This window comes from Ovis aries, chromosome 9 (genome assembly GCF_016772045.2).
Source record: "Ovis aries strain OAR_USU_Benz2616 breed Rambouillet chromosome 9, ARS-UI_Ramb_v3.0, whole genome shotgun sequence".
NCBI lineage: Eukaryota > Metazoa > Chordata > Mammalia > Artiodactyla > Bovidae > Ovis > Ovis aries.
The window spans coordinates 13,309,985-13,328,103 of record NC_056062.1 but is presented as its reverse complement, the minus strand read 5'-3'; the positions used below and the strand labels follow the sequence as shown (position 1 = coordinate 13,328,103).

Below are 18,119 nucleotides of genomic sequence, written 5' to 3'. Positions count from 1 at the left end.
CCAGGCACGATGAATTCACAGAGTCCCACAACCACCCATTTTGCAGATGAGTAAGCAGAGGCAGAGTACAAAGCCAGGACACAGAAGAGTGGCCACTCAAAGGCAGGCAGTCTGGCTCCAGAACCCGCCCTCTTCTCCCCTCTGTTCTCCAGCCTCTGGGCAAGACAGCTGACTAGACAAAGTGTGGGCAGGGAGACCCGGGCCCTGCTCATTACCCAGCCAGAGCTCAGGTCACAGAGTCCACGCCAAGCTGCTTTACGGAATGAGTCTCCCTGCTTTACAGTCACAGCTATCAAATCTCCTTCCCCTCCCCCAGCGAGGAGAAACACACCTTGCTCACTGTGAAAGGGGAGCCGCTGACCGGGAACCACCTGCTGTTTACAGAGGCACCCAGGATGTACAGGGTTCAATTCCCCTCGCTGGCCTCAAAGACAAATCTCCTATTGTCTGCAGTAGGGGAGGAAAACGAAGCCTTGCAACTGTAGGTTTCTGCAAAGGTCACAGGAGGTTTGCTTAAACCCTACGACACCGAAGCGGGTGGAGGGGCGCCGCATTTCAGCTGCTGAAGGCTGCGCAGCGCCCACAGCAGCTGCTGGTGGGAGCAGCATGTAACACACCCACAGTTGCCACGGCCTCGCAGCCAGCTGCACGTTTTAAAATAAAAGACGTCCTGACCCCCAAGATGCGCGCAGCCTGCCTCGATCTCGGCCCTCGCACGGAACACCGCCTCCACCCACACCAATCCCGCAACCCGCGGGCAATCGAGCAAATTCCAGTTCCGGGAGGGCGACCCGGGGGGGAAGGCGGGGACGCCCCTGCCCGCTCCGCTCCAGAGGCCCGATCGGAGGGGCAGGCGGCCACGGCCGGCACCCGGCCACGCGCGTCCTGACTCCCTGGCCCCGACTGCGCCCCGGAACCGCGCCGACGCCCCGCGCTCAGTCTCCGCACTCCACTCACGCCCACCCTCGGCCGGGCACGCTCACAGCCCCGGGCCGGGCAGCCTCACCCCCCGCACCCCCAGGCCTGACCCCACACCCACTCTCACCGTGGCCCCGGCCCCGGGCCCCGCCGGCCGCAGCCCGCCCGCCCCTCCGGCAGCGCGGACTAGAATCCCCACGGGCCAGGCTGGGGGCCTCCGAGAGGCGGGGCGGGGGCCGCAGCGCCGGCCTCTCCGCCATCTTCCCGGCCCGCGCCGCCCACCGCCCGCGCTCTCACCCTCAGGCTGCGCGCGGGCCGCGCCGCCATAACCCCTCATCCCGGCTCGCCCGCCGCGCGGGAGCTGCTCGCAGCGCTGCCGCCGCCGCCGCCGCCCGCTCGCCGCGCGCCTCCTCCGCCGCCGCCGGACCCGTCCGCCGCCCCGTCCGCCGCGGCCGCGCGTCCTCCCGTCACCAGCGCAACCCCCCGCCTCCGGCCCCGCCCCCGCGCCGCGCGGCCCTGCCCGCCAGGGGGCGCCGCCGCGGGGCTCTGGCGCGTGCGCCGCGCGCGGCACCTCGGGAGCCGGGTCCGGCGGGGGCGCGCACGGCCTGCCGGGAGGTGGGCGTACCCGCGCGCTGGCCCCGCCCCCAAGGCGAGGGTGCGGCCCCGTGAGGTCCCCGCGAGTCCGGAGCTGTGGCGGGCGGGCGGACGAGGGTGTCCCCGGTGCTGGCCTCCCAGGGTGCGGCGGGCTCAGAGGGACGGCCGCTGGCCAAGTGACGCCGAAGCGCCCCCTCCGCCCCGCCGCCTGCACCGCCGCCGACCTTGCCTGTGCGGTCGCCCGTGAGATTCTTTCGATCCCCTTCTGTAAGGTGCAGTTGACATTTCCTACTTGTGAATTTGGTGTAATTTTACCTTCCCAGGAAAGATTTCACTTTTCCTCGATTCTGAAAAGTTACCGACCGTTGTCTCTAAAATATCCGCTCTTCCATCCTATGGAACCTCCCTATGTGTCCGTCAGATAAACTGGATGGCCTGAGTCCTCCATGTCTCTTAAGATTTTCTCTGCTCTGTCATCTTAACCTCGTAATTGCTCAGTTCGGCTTCACCACTGTTCTCTTTAGCGTTTTCTAACCTGCGTTTAGCCTGATCTGCAGGCTTTTAAAAAATGGTTATTACATAGACAATATTAATTTCCAGAAGTTGTAGTATTTGGCTTCCATGTTGGTACGGATAGAATCTAACCAGCCTGAAATTCTCACAACAAAACGCAGAAGCCCACACCACTCTGTGGTCACAGTCCAGATCCTTCAACACCAGGAACTACAAAGGCTTGAAAGCTCAAGCTCAAGAGCTCTCAGTTCAGTCCCACCTCCCGCCTGCAGTTCATTCCTCAGTGCTCTGCTGCAGCAGTTCTCTGCCTCCTGGCTCCCTGATCCCTGACTGTGTTACCACTCTGGCTTCCCTTTTGGCTCATCCTCATGCTGACCTCCCATGGACAGGGCAGTGGTCTCTACTCCCCTGTCTCTAGCTCCCCTCCGTCGTGTATACCTGAGAAAGCCCAGTCTGGATGAACTCCACCGTTCTCCATGACAAGTACTGCAGAAACCACATAACTAAGCTGGCTGGCTTCACTTTAAACTCAGATGGAGCACTATACCTCCTTGGCAATTCTGTGATTTTCCTACAGAGGGTAAGTCCCCCACCCTCCAAAGTGAACATAGGTATTTCTTAGGCCTCTCTAGTAGAGCCTCCCTGCTGGCTCAGATGGTAAAGAATTCAGCTGCAATGCAGGAGACAGGTTCCATCCCTAGGTCAGGAAAATCCCCTGAAGAAAGAAATGGCAACACACTCCAGGATTCTTGCTTGGAGAATTCCATAGATAGTGGAGCCTGGTGGGCTATGGCCCATGGGGTCATAAAGAGTTGGATATGACTGAGGAACTAAGCACAGTTGAGCCTCCCAGATACGAAAAAAAACCCTTTTCTTATCACCAGACCCACAGGCCTGCCCATATCCATCCCTGCCCTTCACCTTCCCTCCTGAAAATGGGCAGGTAGTGTTTCCCTGCTCCCAGACAAGGCAGGCCCTCCTTTGACGAACTGGGATCTACTCCCTCTTCCGTTCTCAAAGATGTTGTTCAGCTGTCTCCTCTCCTGCATCATCTGTTTGTCTCTCTCTGTTTTATTACTATTATTTGGATGTGCACACAAAGACACTTTGATATTTCTCATTATAAACACAGAACCCATAACTTCCCTGGTGGTTCAGTTCTGTGAGACTGCACTACCAAAGTAGCGGGCCCAGGTTTGATCCCTGGGTGGGGAACTAGACCCTCATGCCGCAACCAAGATTTCCCATTCTGTAAGAGGTCACAAGCTGAAATTAAAGATTCCACATATGGCAATGAAAAGAAAAGATTCTGCATGTTGCAATTAAGACCCAGCGCAGCCAAATAAATAAAAATAAATATTTAAAAACAAAACACCTCTTTTGACTTCATTTCTTCCTGCCAGGTCCTCAGGTCCCCAGATGACCATTCTTCACAAAGACTTGCCTGCACCTCATCATCATATTGGGGCTTCCCTGGTGGCTCAGATGGTAAAGAATCTGCCTGCAATGTGGGAGATTCAGGTTTGATCCCTGGGTGGGGAAGACCTCTTGGAGAAGGGCATGGCAACCCACTTCAGTATTCTTGCCTAGAGAATTCCATGGACAAAGGAGCCTGGTGGACTACAGTCCATGGAGTTGCAAAGAGTCTGATATGACTGAGCAACTAACACTTTCATCACCATATTGTTTTGTTTTGTTTTATTGAAGTATAGTTAATTTACAATGTTAGTTTCAATTGTATAGCAAAATGATTCTGTTATACAAGCTTTTGCAGATTTTTTTTCATTACAGGTTATTACAAGATATTGAGTATAGTTCCTTATGCTATACAGTAGGTCGTTGTTGTTTACCTATTTTATATATAATTATTTACCTATTTTATATATAGTAGTATCAGTTAATCCCACACTATTAATTTGAGATGAATGGATAAAGAAGATGTGATATATATATATATATATATATATACACACACAATGGAATACTGCTGCTGTGCTAAGTCATGTCTGACTCTGTGCAACCCTATGGACTATAGCCTGCCAGGCTCCTCTGTTCATAAGATTCTCCAGGCAAGAATACTGGAGTGGGTTGCCATTTCCTACTCCAGGGAATAGAATATTTTTCAGTCATGAATAAAATGATGCCATTTGCAGCAACTTGGGTGGACCTAGAGATTACCATACTATGTTAAGTAAGTCAGAGAAAGATACAAATACCATGTGATATCACTTATTTGTGGGTCTAAAAAACTCATATGGGAAAAATGAATAAATATATAAATGATGCAGGGAATTCCTTGGTGGTCCAGTGGTTCCAACCTGGTGCTTTCATTGCAGTGACCCAGGTTCAATCCCCGGTAAGAGAACTAAGATCCTACAAGCCATGTGGGGCAGCCAATAAATAAATAAATTTTTTAAATATATAAATGAACTTGTTTACAAAACAGAAACAGACTCACAGACATAGAAACAATATTATGGTTCCCAAAGAAGAAGTGAGGGAGGAAAACATTATTAGTTTGGGATAAATCAGGCTCATTTTATTTGTAAACATATATGTGAAATTCCTACATAAAAACTGTTAACTGAATGTCAGCATACAAAAATACAGAAGTGTGTGAAAGAATATAAGAATAGTATAACATCAGAAAAATCTATCAGTGTAATTCATCATATGGTCAGACTAAGGATAAAATCACGTCCTCTTAACTGTTGATAAAAGTCAGCATTTCTTTATGATTAAAAATTCCTAGCTGAGAATAAAAAAGAAACTTTATGAACTGGATAAAGGCTACCAAAATACCACACAAATTATTTTCAGTGAAGAATATTTGGATATGAATCCTTCAAGATCAGGAGCAAGAGAGGATGCTAACTGGGGCTTCCATGGTGGTCCAGTGGCTAAGACTTTGTTTTCCCAATGCAGGGGGCCCAGTTTCAGTCCCTGGTCAGGAAACTACATCCCACATGCTGTGGCTAAGAGTTCACATCCCCCAGCTAAAAATTAGCATGCTGCAACTAAAGATCCCGCATGCCGCAACAAAGACTGAAGATCCCAGGTGCTACAAGTACAACCTGGAACAGCCAAATAAGTAAATGTTAAAAAAAAAAAAAAGAAAAGCTGCTAACTAATGTTGGGGGTTTGGGGGTAGGGGGGGTGTGCTCAGTCAATGCAACAGTAAAAGAAAAGAAGAGAGCCTAAAGATTAGAAGAGAATAAGCTGAAGTATCAAAAATTGAAGATAATATCAAATTCTACACAGAAAATATACAGACAACAAAGTATCAGAATCAGTAAGTTCAATAAGATCTGCTCACAAAACCCAACATGGTTCTCTACAGTTGAGAAACCACCAACTGGAAAATATGATGGAAAGTGAAATGCCCTTCACTTCACCAACAGAAGCAATAAACCATGTGGAAATTAAGCAAATTAAAAATATATGAAACCTTTACAGAAGACACTTAATAATATATCAAAGTACCTCAAGAGAAAGCCTAAATAAATGGAGAAACCTACTATGTTCATGGACCAGATGGCATAAAACTGTAAAAATGTCAAACCTCACTGAAATGGTCTAAAACAACAAAATATTAAAAATCTAAATTCTAGTAAGATTTTTTTGAGTACTATGAAAAACATATTTTAAAAATACATATGGAAGAATAAAGGTCTACAAATAGCTAGTTCAGTTTTTAATTTTTAAAATTTATTTATTTAGTTGCAGCAGATAGAATCTGGTTCCCTGACCAGGGATCGAACCCAAACCCTCTGCATTGGGACCGAACAGTCTTAGCAACTGGACAACTAGGGAAGTTTCTGCTAGTTCAGCTTTGAAGGAGGACATTCAGCAGGCAGGTTCTCTACCAGATGTTAGGAGATACTCCAAAACAGTGGTACTTGATAGGCCCAGGAACACAAATAGGCAAATGGGACAGAAAAAAAGAATCAGAATCTCACTAATGTATAAAAACTAATGGGGAAAGATTGATTATTTAATATGTTATTTAAAAAAATATATTCTTTCTTGAGGAACTATATGAACAAAGAGGAAGCTGGATCCACATCTAATATGTATAAAATTGGATTCCCAATAGATAATCTACATAAATATGAAAAGTAGAAGAAAGTAAAACCAAAATACTAATACAAAAAAAATAGAGAGAGGTGAATCTTTATGACCTTGGAGAGGGTAAGTTCGGTTCAGTTCAGTTCAGTTGTTCAGTCATGTCCAACTCTTTGACACCCCATGGACTGCAGCACACCAGGCCTCCCTGTCTATCACCAGCTCCTGGAGTTTACTCAAACTCATGTCCATTGAGTCGGTGATGCCATCCAACCATCTCATCCATCGACCCCTTCTCCTCCTGCCTTCAATCCTTCCCAGCATCAGGGTCTTTTCCAATGAGTCAGTTCTTTGCATCAGGTGGCCAAAGTATTAGAATTTTAGCTTCAGCATCAGTCCTTCCAATGAATATTCAGGACTGATTTCCTTTACGATTGACTAGTTGGATCTCCTTGCAGACCAAGGGACTCTCAAGAGTCTTCTCCAACACCACAATTCAAAAGCATCAATTCTTCGGTGCTCAGCCTTCTTTATGGTCCAATTCTCACATCAGTTCAGTTCAGTTCAGTCGCTCAGTCATGTCCAACTCTTTGCAACCCCATGAATCGCAGCATGCCAGGCCTCCCTGTCCATCACCAACTCCTGGAGTTCACTCAGACTCACGTCCATTGAGTCAGTGATGCCATCCAGCCATCTCATCCTCTGTCGTCCCCTTCTCCTCCTGCCCCCAATCCCTCCCAGCATCAGAGTCTTTCCAATGAGTCAACTCTTCGCATGAGGTGGCCAAAGTGTTGGAGTTTCAGCTTTAGCATCATTCCTTCCAAATAAATCTCAGGGCTGATCTCCTTCAGAATGGACTGGTTGGATCTCCTTGCAGTCCAAGGGACTCTCAAGAGTCTTCTCCAACACCACAGTTCAAAAGGATCAATTCTTCGGCGCTCAGCTTTCTTCACAGTCCAACTCTCACATCCATACATGACTACTGGAAAAACCATAGCCTTGACTAGACGGACCTTAGTCGGCAAAGTAATGTCTCTGCTTTTTAATATGCTATCTAGGTTGGTCATAACTTTTCTTCCAAGGAGCAAGTGTCTCTTAATTTCAGAGCTGCAGTCACCATCTGCAGTGATTTTGGAATCCAAGAAAATAAAGCCTGACACTGTTTCCATTGTTTCCCCATCTATTTGCCATGAAGTGATGGGATCAGATGCCATAATCTTAGTTATCTGAATGTTGAGGTTTAAGCCAGTTTTTTCACTCTCCTCTTTCACCTTCATCAAGAGACTCTTTAGTTGCTCTTTGCTTTCTGCCATAAGGGTGGTGTCATCTGGGTATCTGAGGTTATTGATATTTCTCCTGGCAATCTTGATTCCAGCTTGTGATTCATCTAGCCCGGCATTTTGCATGATGTCCTCTGCATATAAGTTAAATAAGCAGGGGGACAATATACAGCCTTGACGTACTCCTTTCCCAATTTTGAACCAGTCCGTTGTTCCATGTCTGGTTCTAACGGCTGCTTCTTGACCTGCATGCAGATTTCTCAGGAGGCAGGTAAGGTGGTCTGGTATTCCCATCTCTTTAAGAATGTTCCACAGTTTGTTGTGATTCACACAGTCAAAGGCTTTCACATAGTCAATGAAGCAGAAGTAGATTTTTTTCTGGAATTCTCTTGCTTTTTTTATGATCCAGCGGATGTTGGCAGTTTGATCTCTGGTTCCTCTGCCTTTTCTAAATCCAGCTTGAACATCAGGAAGTTCTCGGTTCACATACTGTTGAAGCCTGGCTTGAAGAATTTGGAGCATTCCTTTGCTAGTGTGTGAGATGAGGGCAATTGTGCAGTAGTTTGAGCATTCTTTGACATTGCCTTTCTTTAGAATTGGAATGAAAACTGACTTTTTCCAGTCCTGTGGCCACTGCTGAGTTTTGCAAATTTGCTGGCATATTGAGTGCAGCACTTTCACAGCATCATCTTTTAGGATTTAAATAGCTCAGCCAGAATTCCATCATCTCCACTAGCTTTGTTCCTACTGATACTTCCTAAGGCGCACTTGACTTCGCATGCCAGGATGTCTGGCTCTAGGTGAGTGATCACTCCATTGTGATTATCGGGGTCATTAAAACATTTTTTGTATAGTTATTTTGTGTATTCTTGCCACCTCTTCTTAATATCTTCTGCTTCTGTTAGGTTCATATCATTTCTGTCCTTTATTGTGCCCATCTTTGCATGAAATGTTCCCTTGGTATCTCTAATTTTCTTGAATATTGCATCACACAAAACGCTCCTCTGCATACTAGGCTTGGCTTAATTGTTCCTTTTCTGTAGGCACTGTCATCATTCTGTCTTCCAGGTGGAGACGCTGAGCGCAGAATTGAGAAGCTTGGCCCAAGTCACCCTGCAGTCCTCTGACAGGGCCAGGGGCTCAGCTCCATTGATCCTAGGAAGTTTAGAGGTGACTGGTGGCACCTACACCCACTCTTATTCCTCCCCTGCAGAAGGCTGGCTGCTGAGATGTTAAACAGCCTTCAGACATCCTTTGATTTTGTGTCTGGAAAATAAGACAGTCTGACTTTAAAAAAAAATTTAACAGCATTATTGAGATACAATTTATTTATTTGTTTGTTTGTTTCTCCTGACTCCATGGAATTTATTTCATAAGTATGGGAAAAGAAGTGGGTGTTGTGGTATTTGTATAGCTATCTTCTGCAAGTCCAAATTTCTTGCTTTTGAATCACATAGATTGTTTTTTTGGCTGCACTGGGTCTTCATTGCTGCACATGGGTTTTCTTTAGTTGCAATGAGTGGTAGCTTCTTGTTGCAGTGGCCTCTCTTTTTTCAGAGTGTGGCCTCCAGAGCACAGGCTCCGTAGTTGTGGTACACCGGCTTAGTTGCTCCGAGGCATGTGGCATCTTCTCTGACCAGGGATTCAACCCATGTTCCCTGCATTGACAGAGAGATTCCTTTTTATTTTGAAATAATTTAAAATTTACAGGTAAGTTGCAATAATGCAGAGAGCTCCCAGATAACCTTAATTCAGGTTAATCAATTTTTAACTTTTTCCACATTTATATTTCTTGTTTTATCCTGAACCATCTGGAAGTAGGTTGGATATACGGCTTGAAAATAACTTTTTAAAAAGTTCCCTTCCTTCATTTGATCACTCTTTGCATTTCTTCCTTTTTTTTTTCCTTTTTTTTTTTTTTGAGGGGGTGCATTTTCATTTTTAGTTTTGAAAGATATGATTTTAAGTTTTCGGTATCTCCAAATGCTTGTTTGTGAATGCTTACTTCAGTTTGCAGTATTGGTAGTTTCTTCTGCTCCCTTTGAACTCTAGTTACCTCGACCTGCCTGCACTACCAGCTCCATCTCCTTTGTTCATGGAGATGCCTGGAATCTCTGTGCAAGGAAATGGAATGTTTTCTCATTCATCTTTAGACAGAGGATAAGAGCCCTCTGGAGTTCCAGCGCTGGAGGAGCCTCAGTTGCCACCACTATTCTGGAGTCACTTGGGCCTAATCTGTCGTTTCCATGTTGGCCAAGGCCCCAGAGCTGCCACAGCATCATTTCCAAGTTTGAAGCTTTGTTTTCTATTTCTCTCCTCTTTTTTAGCCCTGGGGGTGCTCCCTCTCTCCTTGGTGCTTAACTGTGAATTTTCCTACTGATATTCTTGTCCCAGTAAACCTGACATAATTCGTTTCAATTTTCAAAACTAGGACCACTTGAAAGTTCCTGCCTTGCTAGCTCCTGAGGTACCTATCTTGGCTGAACTCTAGAGCCCTTTGGGATAAAAAAATAAATAAACTTTTATTTTACAAATGCAAACACTAGGGCTCCAACCAAGACCATAACTCCCATCTGCAGACTCTATGTGTGGTTTGGTAAGGGAGGTGAGCCAGACAGACCATGGTGGAGAATAAGGCTTGAACATGCCCCATTCAGGACTACCCAGGTGGAGCTAGTGGTAAAGTGAAAGAAAGTGAAGTCCTCAGTCGTGTCCAACTCTTTGCGACCCCATGGACTGTAGCCTACCAGGCTCCTCCGTCCATCCATGGGATTTTCCTGGCAAGAGTACTGGAGTGGGTTGCCATTTCCTTCTCCATGTGGTAAGGTACCACCTGTCAATGCAGAAGATGGCAGGAGAAGCGGGTTCGATCCCTGATTCAGGAAGATCCCCTGGAAGAGGGCAGCTTTTTGGTTGTGTCCTCAGAGTTGACAGGGCTAGTCACTACTCTGTCTCTTTTTAAAGGGTTGTCAACTACAAATTGGCACTCGTCATCTACCTCTTCAAGGATTAAATCGTGCTGCTGGAGCTGCTGATTTTCAACACCCTCTGAAAAGAGCTGAGAGTGGAGAGCAGAAATGACGCTGTCTTTGCTCTGGGAAAAACTGGCAGAACAAGTCTTCAAGTAGATATTTTCAGAAGATGATTTCATGAGCCCAATTCTTGTATCTCCTCATATCTAGAAAAGCACTAAAATCTTTCACGGTTTACAAGTCACTACTGCTCCTTGTGGCTAGCAGAAACCTGCAACAAATACTTGCTTTGTCACATATACTCCCCCTTAACCAAAATCACAAATATATTGACCCCCTCCCTTCCTCTTTGGAGCAATTTCTCAGAGCTATCTGAGATGCTGTCTCCCAGGCTGTACTCCTCATTTTGCCCCCGATAAAATTTAACTCACAACTCTCACATTGTGTTTTTGGTTTTTTTTTTTTTCAGTCTGCAGGACACTAATCCCATCCTAACCTAAATACTTCCCAAAAGGTCCAATTTCCAAATAGGGTCACACTGGGATTAGGGTTTCTACATAAGAGCCGAGGGGCGGGGCACATTCAACACATGATTTGTCTGACAGTATCCACACTGATGGTGTGAAATGGCAACTCTGTGTGGCTTCTATTTGCATTTCCTTAAAGGCCAGCAAAGCCCAACATCTCTTCAGGTGCTCATCAGCATTTTACATTGTTCTTCTTTGAGATAATCTATTCAACCCCCTTGCTCATTCTGTGGACTTTCTGCCTTGTTTTTCATTGACTTTGGGGTTGGGGGGAGCCGGGGGCGGGGCCCACCCCGCGGCTTGCAGAGTCTTGAACCTGAACCACGGCAGTGAAAGCTCCGAGGTGCTAACCATCTGAAGGCCAAGGAACGTCCCTCATTGACTTCTAAAATATCACTGCATGGAGATAAATGGACACCCCGTCAATTTACCCATTCAAAGAGAACAACTGAGAGGCGAAGCTCGCTCACATTCTTGTGCAGGCGAGCCTCGCGGCCTAGAGTCTGCACTCAGCCCCTCCCGCGCCCCCACACTCCAGAGCCGACCGCGTCTCTTCGGTCCACAGCCGCCGCGGAAACCGCAGAGCTGAAACCGCAGAGCATCCCGCGGACGCGGCGCCTGGGCCTCGCCCCTCCGACCGCGGAGCACCGAGAGCAGTCCTCCAGCAGCCCTAGAGCGGCCCGTGGAGAAGGGTAGGGCGTGGCGAGCGTCACCTCTCAGTCGGTTCCGGTAACCAGGCCCTGCTTCCGGCTATTCGCGGTGCTGCTCCAGGCTCAGGACCTGGTGTAAGGTGCGGACTGCGGGGTGGGAGAGGGCTACCCTGCCCGCGGAACGGCGAGCGCCCCGGAGGCAGGAAGCCGATATGGCAGTTCGGGGCGGGGCCGAAGGTCGGTGACCGCTGGTGGGGCGGTGGAGGCCGCCTCGGGGGCTCCTTTCTCCGAGCCTGGAGGCAGCTCCCGGGCCTCCCGGGAGTGGAGCCCGAGCGGCCGGCAGCGGGGCAGTGGACGGTTGTCCTGGCACAGGCCAAGCCCTGAGGGAAAACCCGGAGTTCGGGCAGTGGCTGGTCGCTGACGATCAGGGTGACGGGCGCTCGGCCTTCCTGGAGAGCGAGGTGCGAGGAAGCCTGGAGAGCTCCCCTTTTCCCCTGGCCGCCTTGCTGAGGACGGCTCTGCGAACTCATGTGTGCTCTCCTTTTCCTGGTTCTCTTCCTTTTCTCCTCCTCACCTCATCTCCATTTTCAGCTGCTGTCTGCCTCCCCTCTTGCAGGGACTGGAGAGGGCTTTCTGCCACATGATTCCAGGGCACCTCCTGTCACGCTGGCTGTCATCAGTGGTTCATAGCATCGGCATCTGGGAGGTGGAGACCCTGTCAGTCCTAATTCACTGGCCCAAAGGGTGTGGGGGTCACTGGGCTTCTCTCGCACCCCTTCCAGGCCGGCTCGACTGAGACCTCCTACTAGGCTGCCTGTCAAAGAGCAGGAAGCATCGATGTCTGCTGTGGGTCCTGCCGCTGCACACCTGCATCGCCCTGGTGACAGTCACAGTGACTGCGTGAGTTTCCTGGGGGCCCAGTTGCCCCCTGAGGTGGCAGCAATGCCCCAGCTCCTGGGCAACTTGGACAGGGCCACGTTCAGAAAATTGCTGAAGCTGGTGGTCAGCAGCCTGCAGGGAGAAGACTGCCGGGAGGCTGTGCAGCACCTCAGGGCTGGCGCCGACCTGCCTGAGGAGCAGTTGGGTGCCCTGATAGCTGGCACACACACCCTGCTCCAGCAGGCCCTCCGGCTGCCCCTGGCCAGCCTGAAGCCTGACACCTTCAAGAACCAGCTCCAGGAGCTTTGCATCCCCCAAGACCTGGTTGTGGACTTGGCCAGCGTGGTGTTTGGTAGCCAGCGGCCTCTCCTTGACTCTGTGGCCAGGCAGCAGGGGGCCTGGCTGCCCCACGTCGCCGACTTTCGGTGGAGGGTGGACGTGGCCATCTCCACCAGCGCCTTGGCCCGCTCCCTGCAGCCGAGCGTCCTGATGCACCTGAAGCTCTCGGATGGGTCCGCCCTCCGCTTTGAGGTTCCCACGGCCAAATTCCAGGAGCTGCGGTTTGCTGTGGCCCTGGTCCTCAAAGAGATGGCCGACCTGGAGAAGAGGTGCGAGCGCAAGCTGCAGGACTGAGCCTCTCGCCAGTGCCTTCTGGTTGCCCAGGCGGCTGTCTCAGATGGGCTCTCCAGAGCAAAGCCCGCCCTTCTGAGAAGTGAGGGAGTGTAACCATGTCTTTCTCTAAGTGAAGTAGACAGCTGTGTCTTTCCCTTTTTTTGGAAGTAAAGCAACTGTAAAAAAAAAAAAACGTCCTCCTGGGTAGGCATCAAACCGCATGTGCCCTCTCCACAGTGGTCAGTCTGTCTTGCTGCCAGGTAAGGGCACCCACTGCGCTGGTGGGCCCACGTGTGGTCTGGGGTTCAGGCCAAGGCCTTTGTGAGGACACAGGCTGTTCAGCCTGCCCTGTGCAGCATCCGAGCTGTTGCTCCTTTGCTCTTGGAAACCCTATGTTTCAGGGTGCACATTTTATTCCCCATCTTAAATCCCTGACCTTAAAGCACATTCTAGTGGAGGGGGTGTGGGGAGGAATGTGTAATAAAAACAAGAAGTGTAGCCCGGGAGAGGGTAAGCGCTGCAGGAGGTGCAGCAGCCTCCGGAGATGGGAGGCAGGGCGGTGGGAGAGCTGGGCTGCACTTTAAATCAGGTCTTGGGGTGGGTCTCCTGAGGATGTGGTTCTTGAGCCAAGAGGAGGCAGAGACACTGCTCTGAGGGAAAGCCTGTGGGCGCGGGGCTGCAGCCAAGTGGGAGGAGATGAGTGGAAACGCAGGGGCAGGCCAAGGGCCTCTCTGGGAACTCGGCTCAACTCTGAGTGAAATGCTTCCATAGACGTGTTAGAGGATCACACCAGATACTGTGTTGACTGCAGAGGGCAGGCCGCAGGATGGGGTGAGGAGTCTGGAGTTGGTGGTGGCGGCAGAGAGGGGAGCGGGGGCCTCGCTTAGGTTTCTTGCGGCTGGGTGGCTCAGGCAGCTCAGACCGCCATAGACCAAGTGGCTTGAACAACAGAAGTGACTTGCTTGCAGTTCTGGAGGCTGGGGTCAGCGTGCCAGCACAGTCAGGTCCTGGTGAGGCCTCTCCCCTGACCTTTGGACTTGCCTCTGTGCATGTGTATGCATGTGTGTGTGAGTATGTGACAGAGTATGTGAGTGTGTGTGTGTGTGTATATGTGTGTGTGTGTGAGAGAGAGAGAGCACTCTCCTAAGAGAGCACCAGTCCTATGGGATCAGGGCCCTGTGTTTATGACCTCATCCAACCTTAATCACCTCCTTGAAGGCCACAGTTTTAAATGCAGGCTCAGAAGGGGTTGGGGCTTCAACAATAGAGTGGGAGAGTGCTGGGGAGGGGACAGCACGGGCCTCTCCTGGATGCCTTTAGGGCAACAGTGTGAAGAGCCCTTGACCAGCCCTGTCCCCTCCAGCATAACTGCAACTCAGGTAGGGGGCCTGACAGTGTCCCTCTCTCTGTGATTTGCTCTACCAGGAAACCAGGTCACCGCCTGGTAGGATTAATAGGCCCAAGCACCAGGCAGGAGCTTCCTCTGAAAAATAGCAATTGGGTTTGGGTGCCCACCTGGCATCCTGCCATGTCTGTTGGAAGCCCCTAGCCTTCCCCAGCACCCCCTTCTTGTCCCCACTCTGTGCCAGAACCCATCAAGAGCAGCAGTGTTTCCTCTGTGCTGTTCCCAGAATGCTCCCATGATCTTGAATAATTAGGCCTTTCCCTGAGCGAGGGTCCCAGCAAGTTGGGCCAAAGGGACAGAGAGGAGGTGCCCTGGGGGCTGCACTCAGAGCTGGGGTTTCCCGAGCCAGGCCCCACGTGGGGCTCAGTCCTGGCTCAGCTGAGGGCTACGGACTCCCCGTGTCTGCAGTATCGGCCAGCATCCTGGGCCCTTCCCTGAGGACAGGAGCTGGACTGGGCCATCCTCACTGCTGCCTAGGCCTGCCCACAAGGACCTGCACTATAAGCTGAGCACCATGTCTGCTTCAACCAGTGATGGAGGCCCTCTTTGCTATGACTTCTTCCTCAAGCATCAGGCATGTGTCAGGAATATGTACTTATTATGATATGTTTGGAAAATCCTAAAAAATCAAAACTAAAAAGAATCAAAAAGCTCCTTTTCCCATAGACAGCCATGGAGAAACCGTCTTGACCAGATTTGAAGATATTCTCTGTGCTGTGTCTGTGTGTTAACGCAGCTCTGTTCATTTAACTCTCCCTGAACATGATGGTCTGTCTACTGGCTGCAGGGCATGCATCTCTTCAGTGGGCATGCTGAGTTCCCCTTGGGCTTGGCAGACAGAGCACCAGAGACTGGGCAGCTCCTAAAACAGTAGACATCCATTTCTCACAGTGCGGAGGGCGGACAGCCGAGGTTGGGCCAGCAGGGTCAGGGAGCCGTGGTCCTGGCTGAAGACATTGCTGTCCTCATGTGGAGAGAGGACACATGAGGGGACTCCAAAAAAGGGAGGGGACTCAACCCTCATGACCTGAGCACACCCAAAGGCCCCCCTCCTCACATTTGACATTAGATCATTTGACACAAACATTCAGAGCAGAGCAACTTCTGTGTTTCCTTTTTTTTCTCAATTAAAAATGACAGTGATGTTATGCAACTGGAGATTATTATACTGAGTGAAGTCAGAGAAAGACATATCACTTACATGTGGAATCTAAAATACCACACGAACACATCTACAAAACAGACAGAACAGAATTGTGGATGCCAAGGGTGAGGAGGCGGAGGAGGGAAGGATTGGGAGTCTGGGATTAGCAGATGCAAACTGTTGTGTACAGGATGGAAAAACAATAAGTCCTCCTGTACAGCACAGGGAACTATATTCAATATGTGTGTGTGTGAGTATGTGACAGTGTGTGTGTGTGTATGTGTGTGTGTGTGAAAAAGCCCTCTCCTCTTAAGAGGGCACCAGTCCTATGGGATCAGGGCCCTGTGTTTATAACTTCAACCTTAATCACCTCCCTGAAGGCCGCATTTTTAAATGCAGGCTCAGCAGGGGTGTGGGCTTCAACAACTGAGTCCATAGACTCAATTGAGAGTGCTGGGGAGGGGGGAGCACGGGCCTCTCCTGGGTGCCTTTAGGGCAGCAGTGTGCAGAGTCCTTGACCAGCCCTGATCATGATAAATCATGGAAAATGTGTATGTATAACTGAATCACTGCTGTACAGCAGAAATTATCACAACGTTGTAAATCAGCTGTATTTCAACAAAATTGTTTTGATCACATATCAATAAAGTGAAGTTGCTCAGTTGTGTCTGACTATCTGCGACCCCATGGACTGTAGCCTACCAGGCTCCTCCCTCCATGGGATTCTCCAGGCAAGAGTACTGGAGTGAGTTGCCATTTCCTTCTCCAGGGGATCTTCCCAACCCAGGGATCGAACCCAGGTCTCCCGCATTCCAGGCAGACGCTTTAACTTCTGAGCCACCAGGGAACCCCAATAGTAAGCAGTAAATGGATTTTATGTATTAAAACTGTTTAGAGGTAGGAACAGAGAAGGCAGAACGTGACCATTTTCCACATTGAATCATACCTTGTGTAGCCTTTTGTGTTGGCGTTTTACTTAGCATCAGTTCTCAGTTCAGTTGCTCAGTCGTGTCCGACTCTTTTTGACCCCATGAATCGCAGCACGGCAGGCCTCCCTGTCCATCACCATCTCCTAGATTTCACTCAAACACATCCATCAAGTCAGTGATGCCATCCAGCCATCTCATCCTCGGTCGTCCCCTTTTCCTCCTGCCCCCAATCCCTCCCAGCATCAGAGTCTTTTCCAATGAGTCAACTCTTCGCACGAGGTGGCCAAAGTATTGAAGTTTCAGCTTTAGATTCATTCTTTCCAAAGAACACCCAGGGCTGATCTCCTTTAGAATGGACTGGTTGGATCTCCTTGCAGTCCAAGGGACTCTCAAGAGTCTTCTCCAACACACAGTTCAAAAGCATCAATTCTTCAGCGCTCAGCTTTCTCCACAGTCCAACTCTCACATCCATACATGACCACTGGAAAACCCATAGCCTTGACTAGATGGACCTTTGTTGGCAAAGTAATGTCTCTGCTTTTCAATATGTTATCTAGGTTGGCCATAACTTTTCTTCCAAGGAGTAAGCGTCTTTAAATTTCATGGCTGCAATCACCATCTGCAGTGATTTTGGAGCCCCAAAAAATAAAGTCTGACACTTTTTCCACTGTTTCCCCATCTATTTGCCATGAAGTGATGGGACTAGATGCCATGATCTTTTCTGAATGTTGAGCTTTAAGCCAACTTTTTCACTCTCCTCTTTCACTTTCATCAAGAGGCTTTTTAGCTCCTCTTCACTTTCTGCCATTAGAGTGGTGTCATGTGCATATCTGAGGTTATTGATATTTCTCCTGGCAATCTTGATTCCAGCTTGTGCTTCTTCCCGCCCGGCGTTTCTTAATGATATACTCTGCATATAAGTTAAGTAAGCAGGGTGACAATAGACAGCCTTGACGTACTCCTTTTCCTATTTGGAGCCAGTCTGTTGTTCCATGTCCAGTTCTAACTGTTGCTTCCTGACCTGCATACAGATTTCTCAAGAGGCAGGTCAGGTGGTCAGGTATTCCCATCTCTTTCAGAATTTTCTACAGTTTATTGTGATCCACACAGTCAAAGGCTTTGGCATAGTCAATAAAGCAGAAATAGATGATTTTCTGGAACTCTCTTAGCATAGTGTTATTTAAAAAAAAAAAAAAAAGCGACAATTTTAAAGCCCTAGGGGCTTCCCTGGTGGCTCAGATGGTAAAGAATCCGCTTGCAATGCAGAAGACAAGGGTTCGATCCCTGGGTCGGGAAGATACCCTGCAGAAGGGAATGTCTACCCATTCCAGTATTCTTGCCTCCAGCAATGCCACGGTGGACAGAAAAGCCTGGCGGGCTGCAATCCTCAGAGACCCAAAGATTCGGACAGTACCTAACTTCCCAAAGCACGTCCTTGCGCGCCCCCTACAGGCCAGGCCCTGACGACGCAGCCGAGTGGGGAGAAAGGTACAGGTTGAAGGAACCATCAGGTGCAGGCGCTCCACCAGGCTCATGTTAGCCCCTTAACTCAAAGGCACCGACGTGGTGGCGATGAGCAGAGAGGTTTGAATCTTGCCCAAGGACACGCAGCTGATGGGGGAGCTGGTGGG

The 18,119-nt window shown here is 49.4% G+C and overlaps 2 protein-coding genes across 8 annotated transcripts in view; one reads left to right on the top strand and one right to left on the bottom strand.

Annotated features, from left to right (window-relative positions):
• ARHGAP39 (Rho GTPase activating protein 39) overlaps positions 1 to 1,390 on the bottom strand; it is a 53,464-nt gene extending 52,074 nt beyond the window's left edge. The window contains exon 1 of one of the 2 annotated variants that reach the window (XM_027973333.2): positions 1,216 to 1,390. In XM_027973333.2, coding sequence (XP_027829134.1) covers positions 1,216 to 1,245 — 30 coding nt within the window. In that variant the 5' untranslated portion in view covers positions 1,246 to 1,390. Of the gene's footprint in view, positions 1 to 1,045; positions 1,107 to 1,215 lie in introns of those variants that run through there. The other variant, XM_042253860.2, reaches the window with a different exon arrangement.
• Positions 1,391 to 1,543: 153 nt separating this feature from the next.
• On the top strand, positions 1,544 to 16,220 carry COMMD5 (COMM domain containing 5). Of its 6 annotated transcripts, none has more exons than XM_060393641.1 (4): positions 1,544 to 1,784; positions 3,429 to 3,513; positions 10,335 to 11,659; positions 12,302 to 16,220. In XM_060393641.1, the coding sequence occupies exon 4, from the start codon at positions 12,357 to 12,359 to the stop codon at positions 13,029 to 13,031; it is 675 nt and encodes a 224-aa protein (XP_060249624.1). In that variant the 5' UTR covers positions 1,544 to 1,784; positions 3,429 to 3,513; positions 10,335 to 11,659; positions 12,302 to 12,356; the 3' UTR covers positions 13,032 to 16,220. The 6 variants fall into 6 exon arrangements, with proteins under 6 accessions (XP_060249624.1, XP_042109834.1, XP_014953071.1 ...); XM_042253900.2 differs by having other exon boundaries at positions 12,136 to 16,220; XM_015097585.4 differs by having other exon boundaries at positions 10,335 to 11,756.
• Positions 16,221 to 18,119: the final 1,899 nt, after the last annotated feature.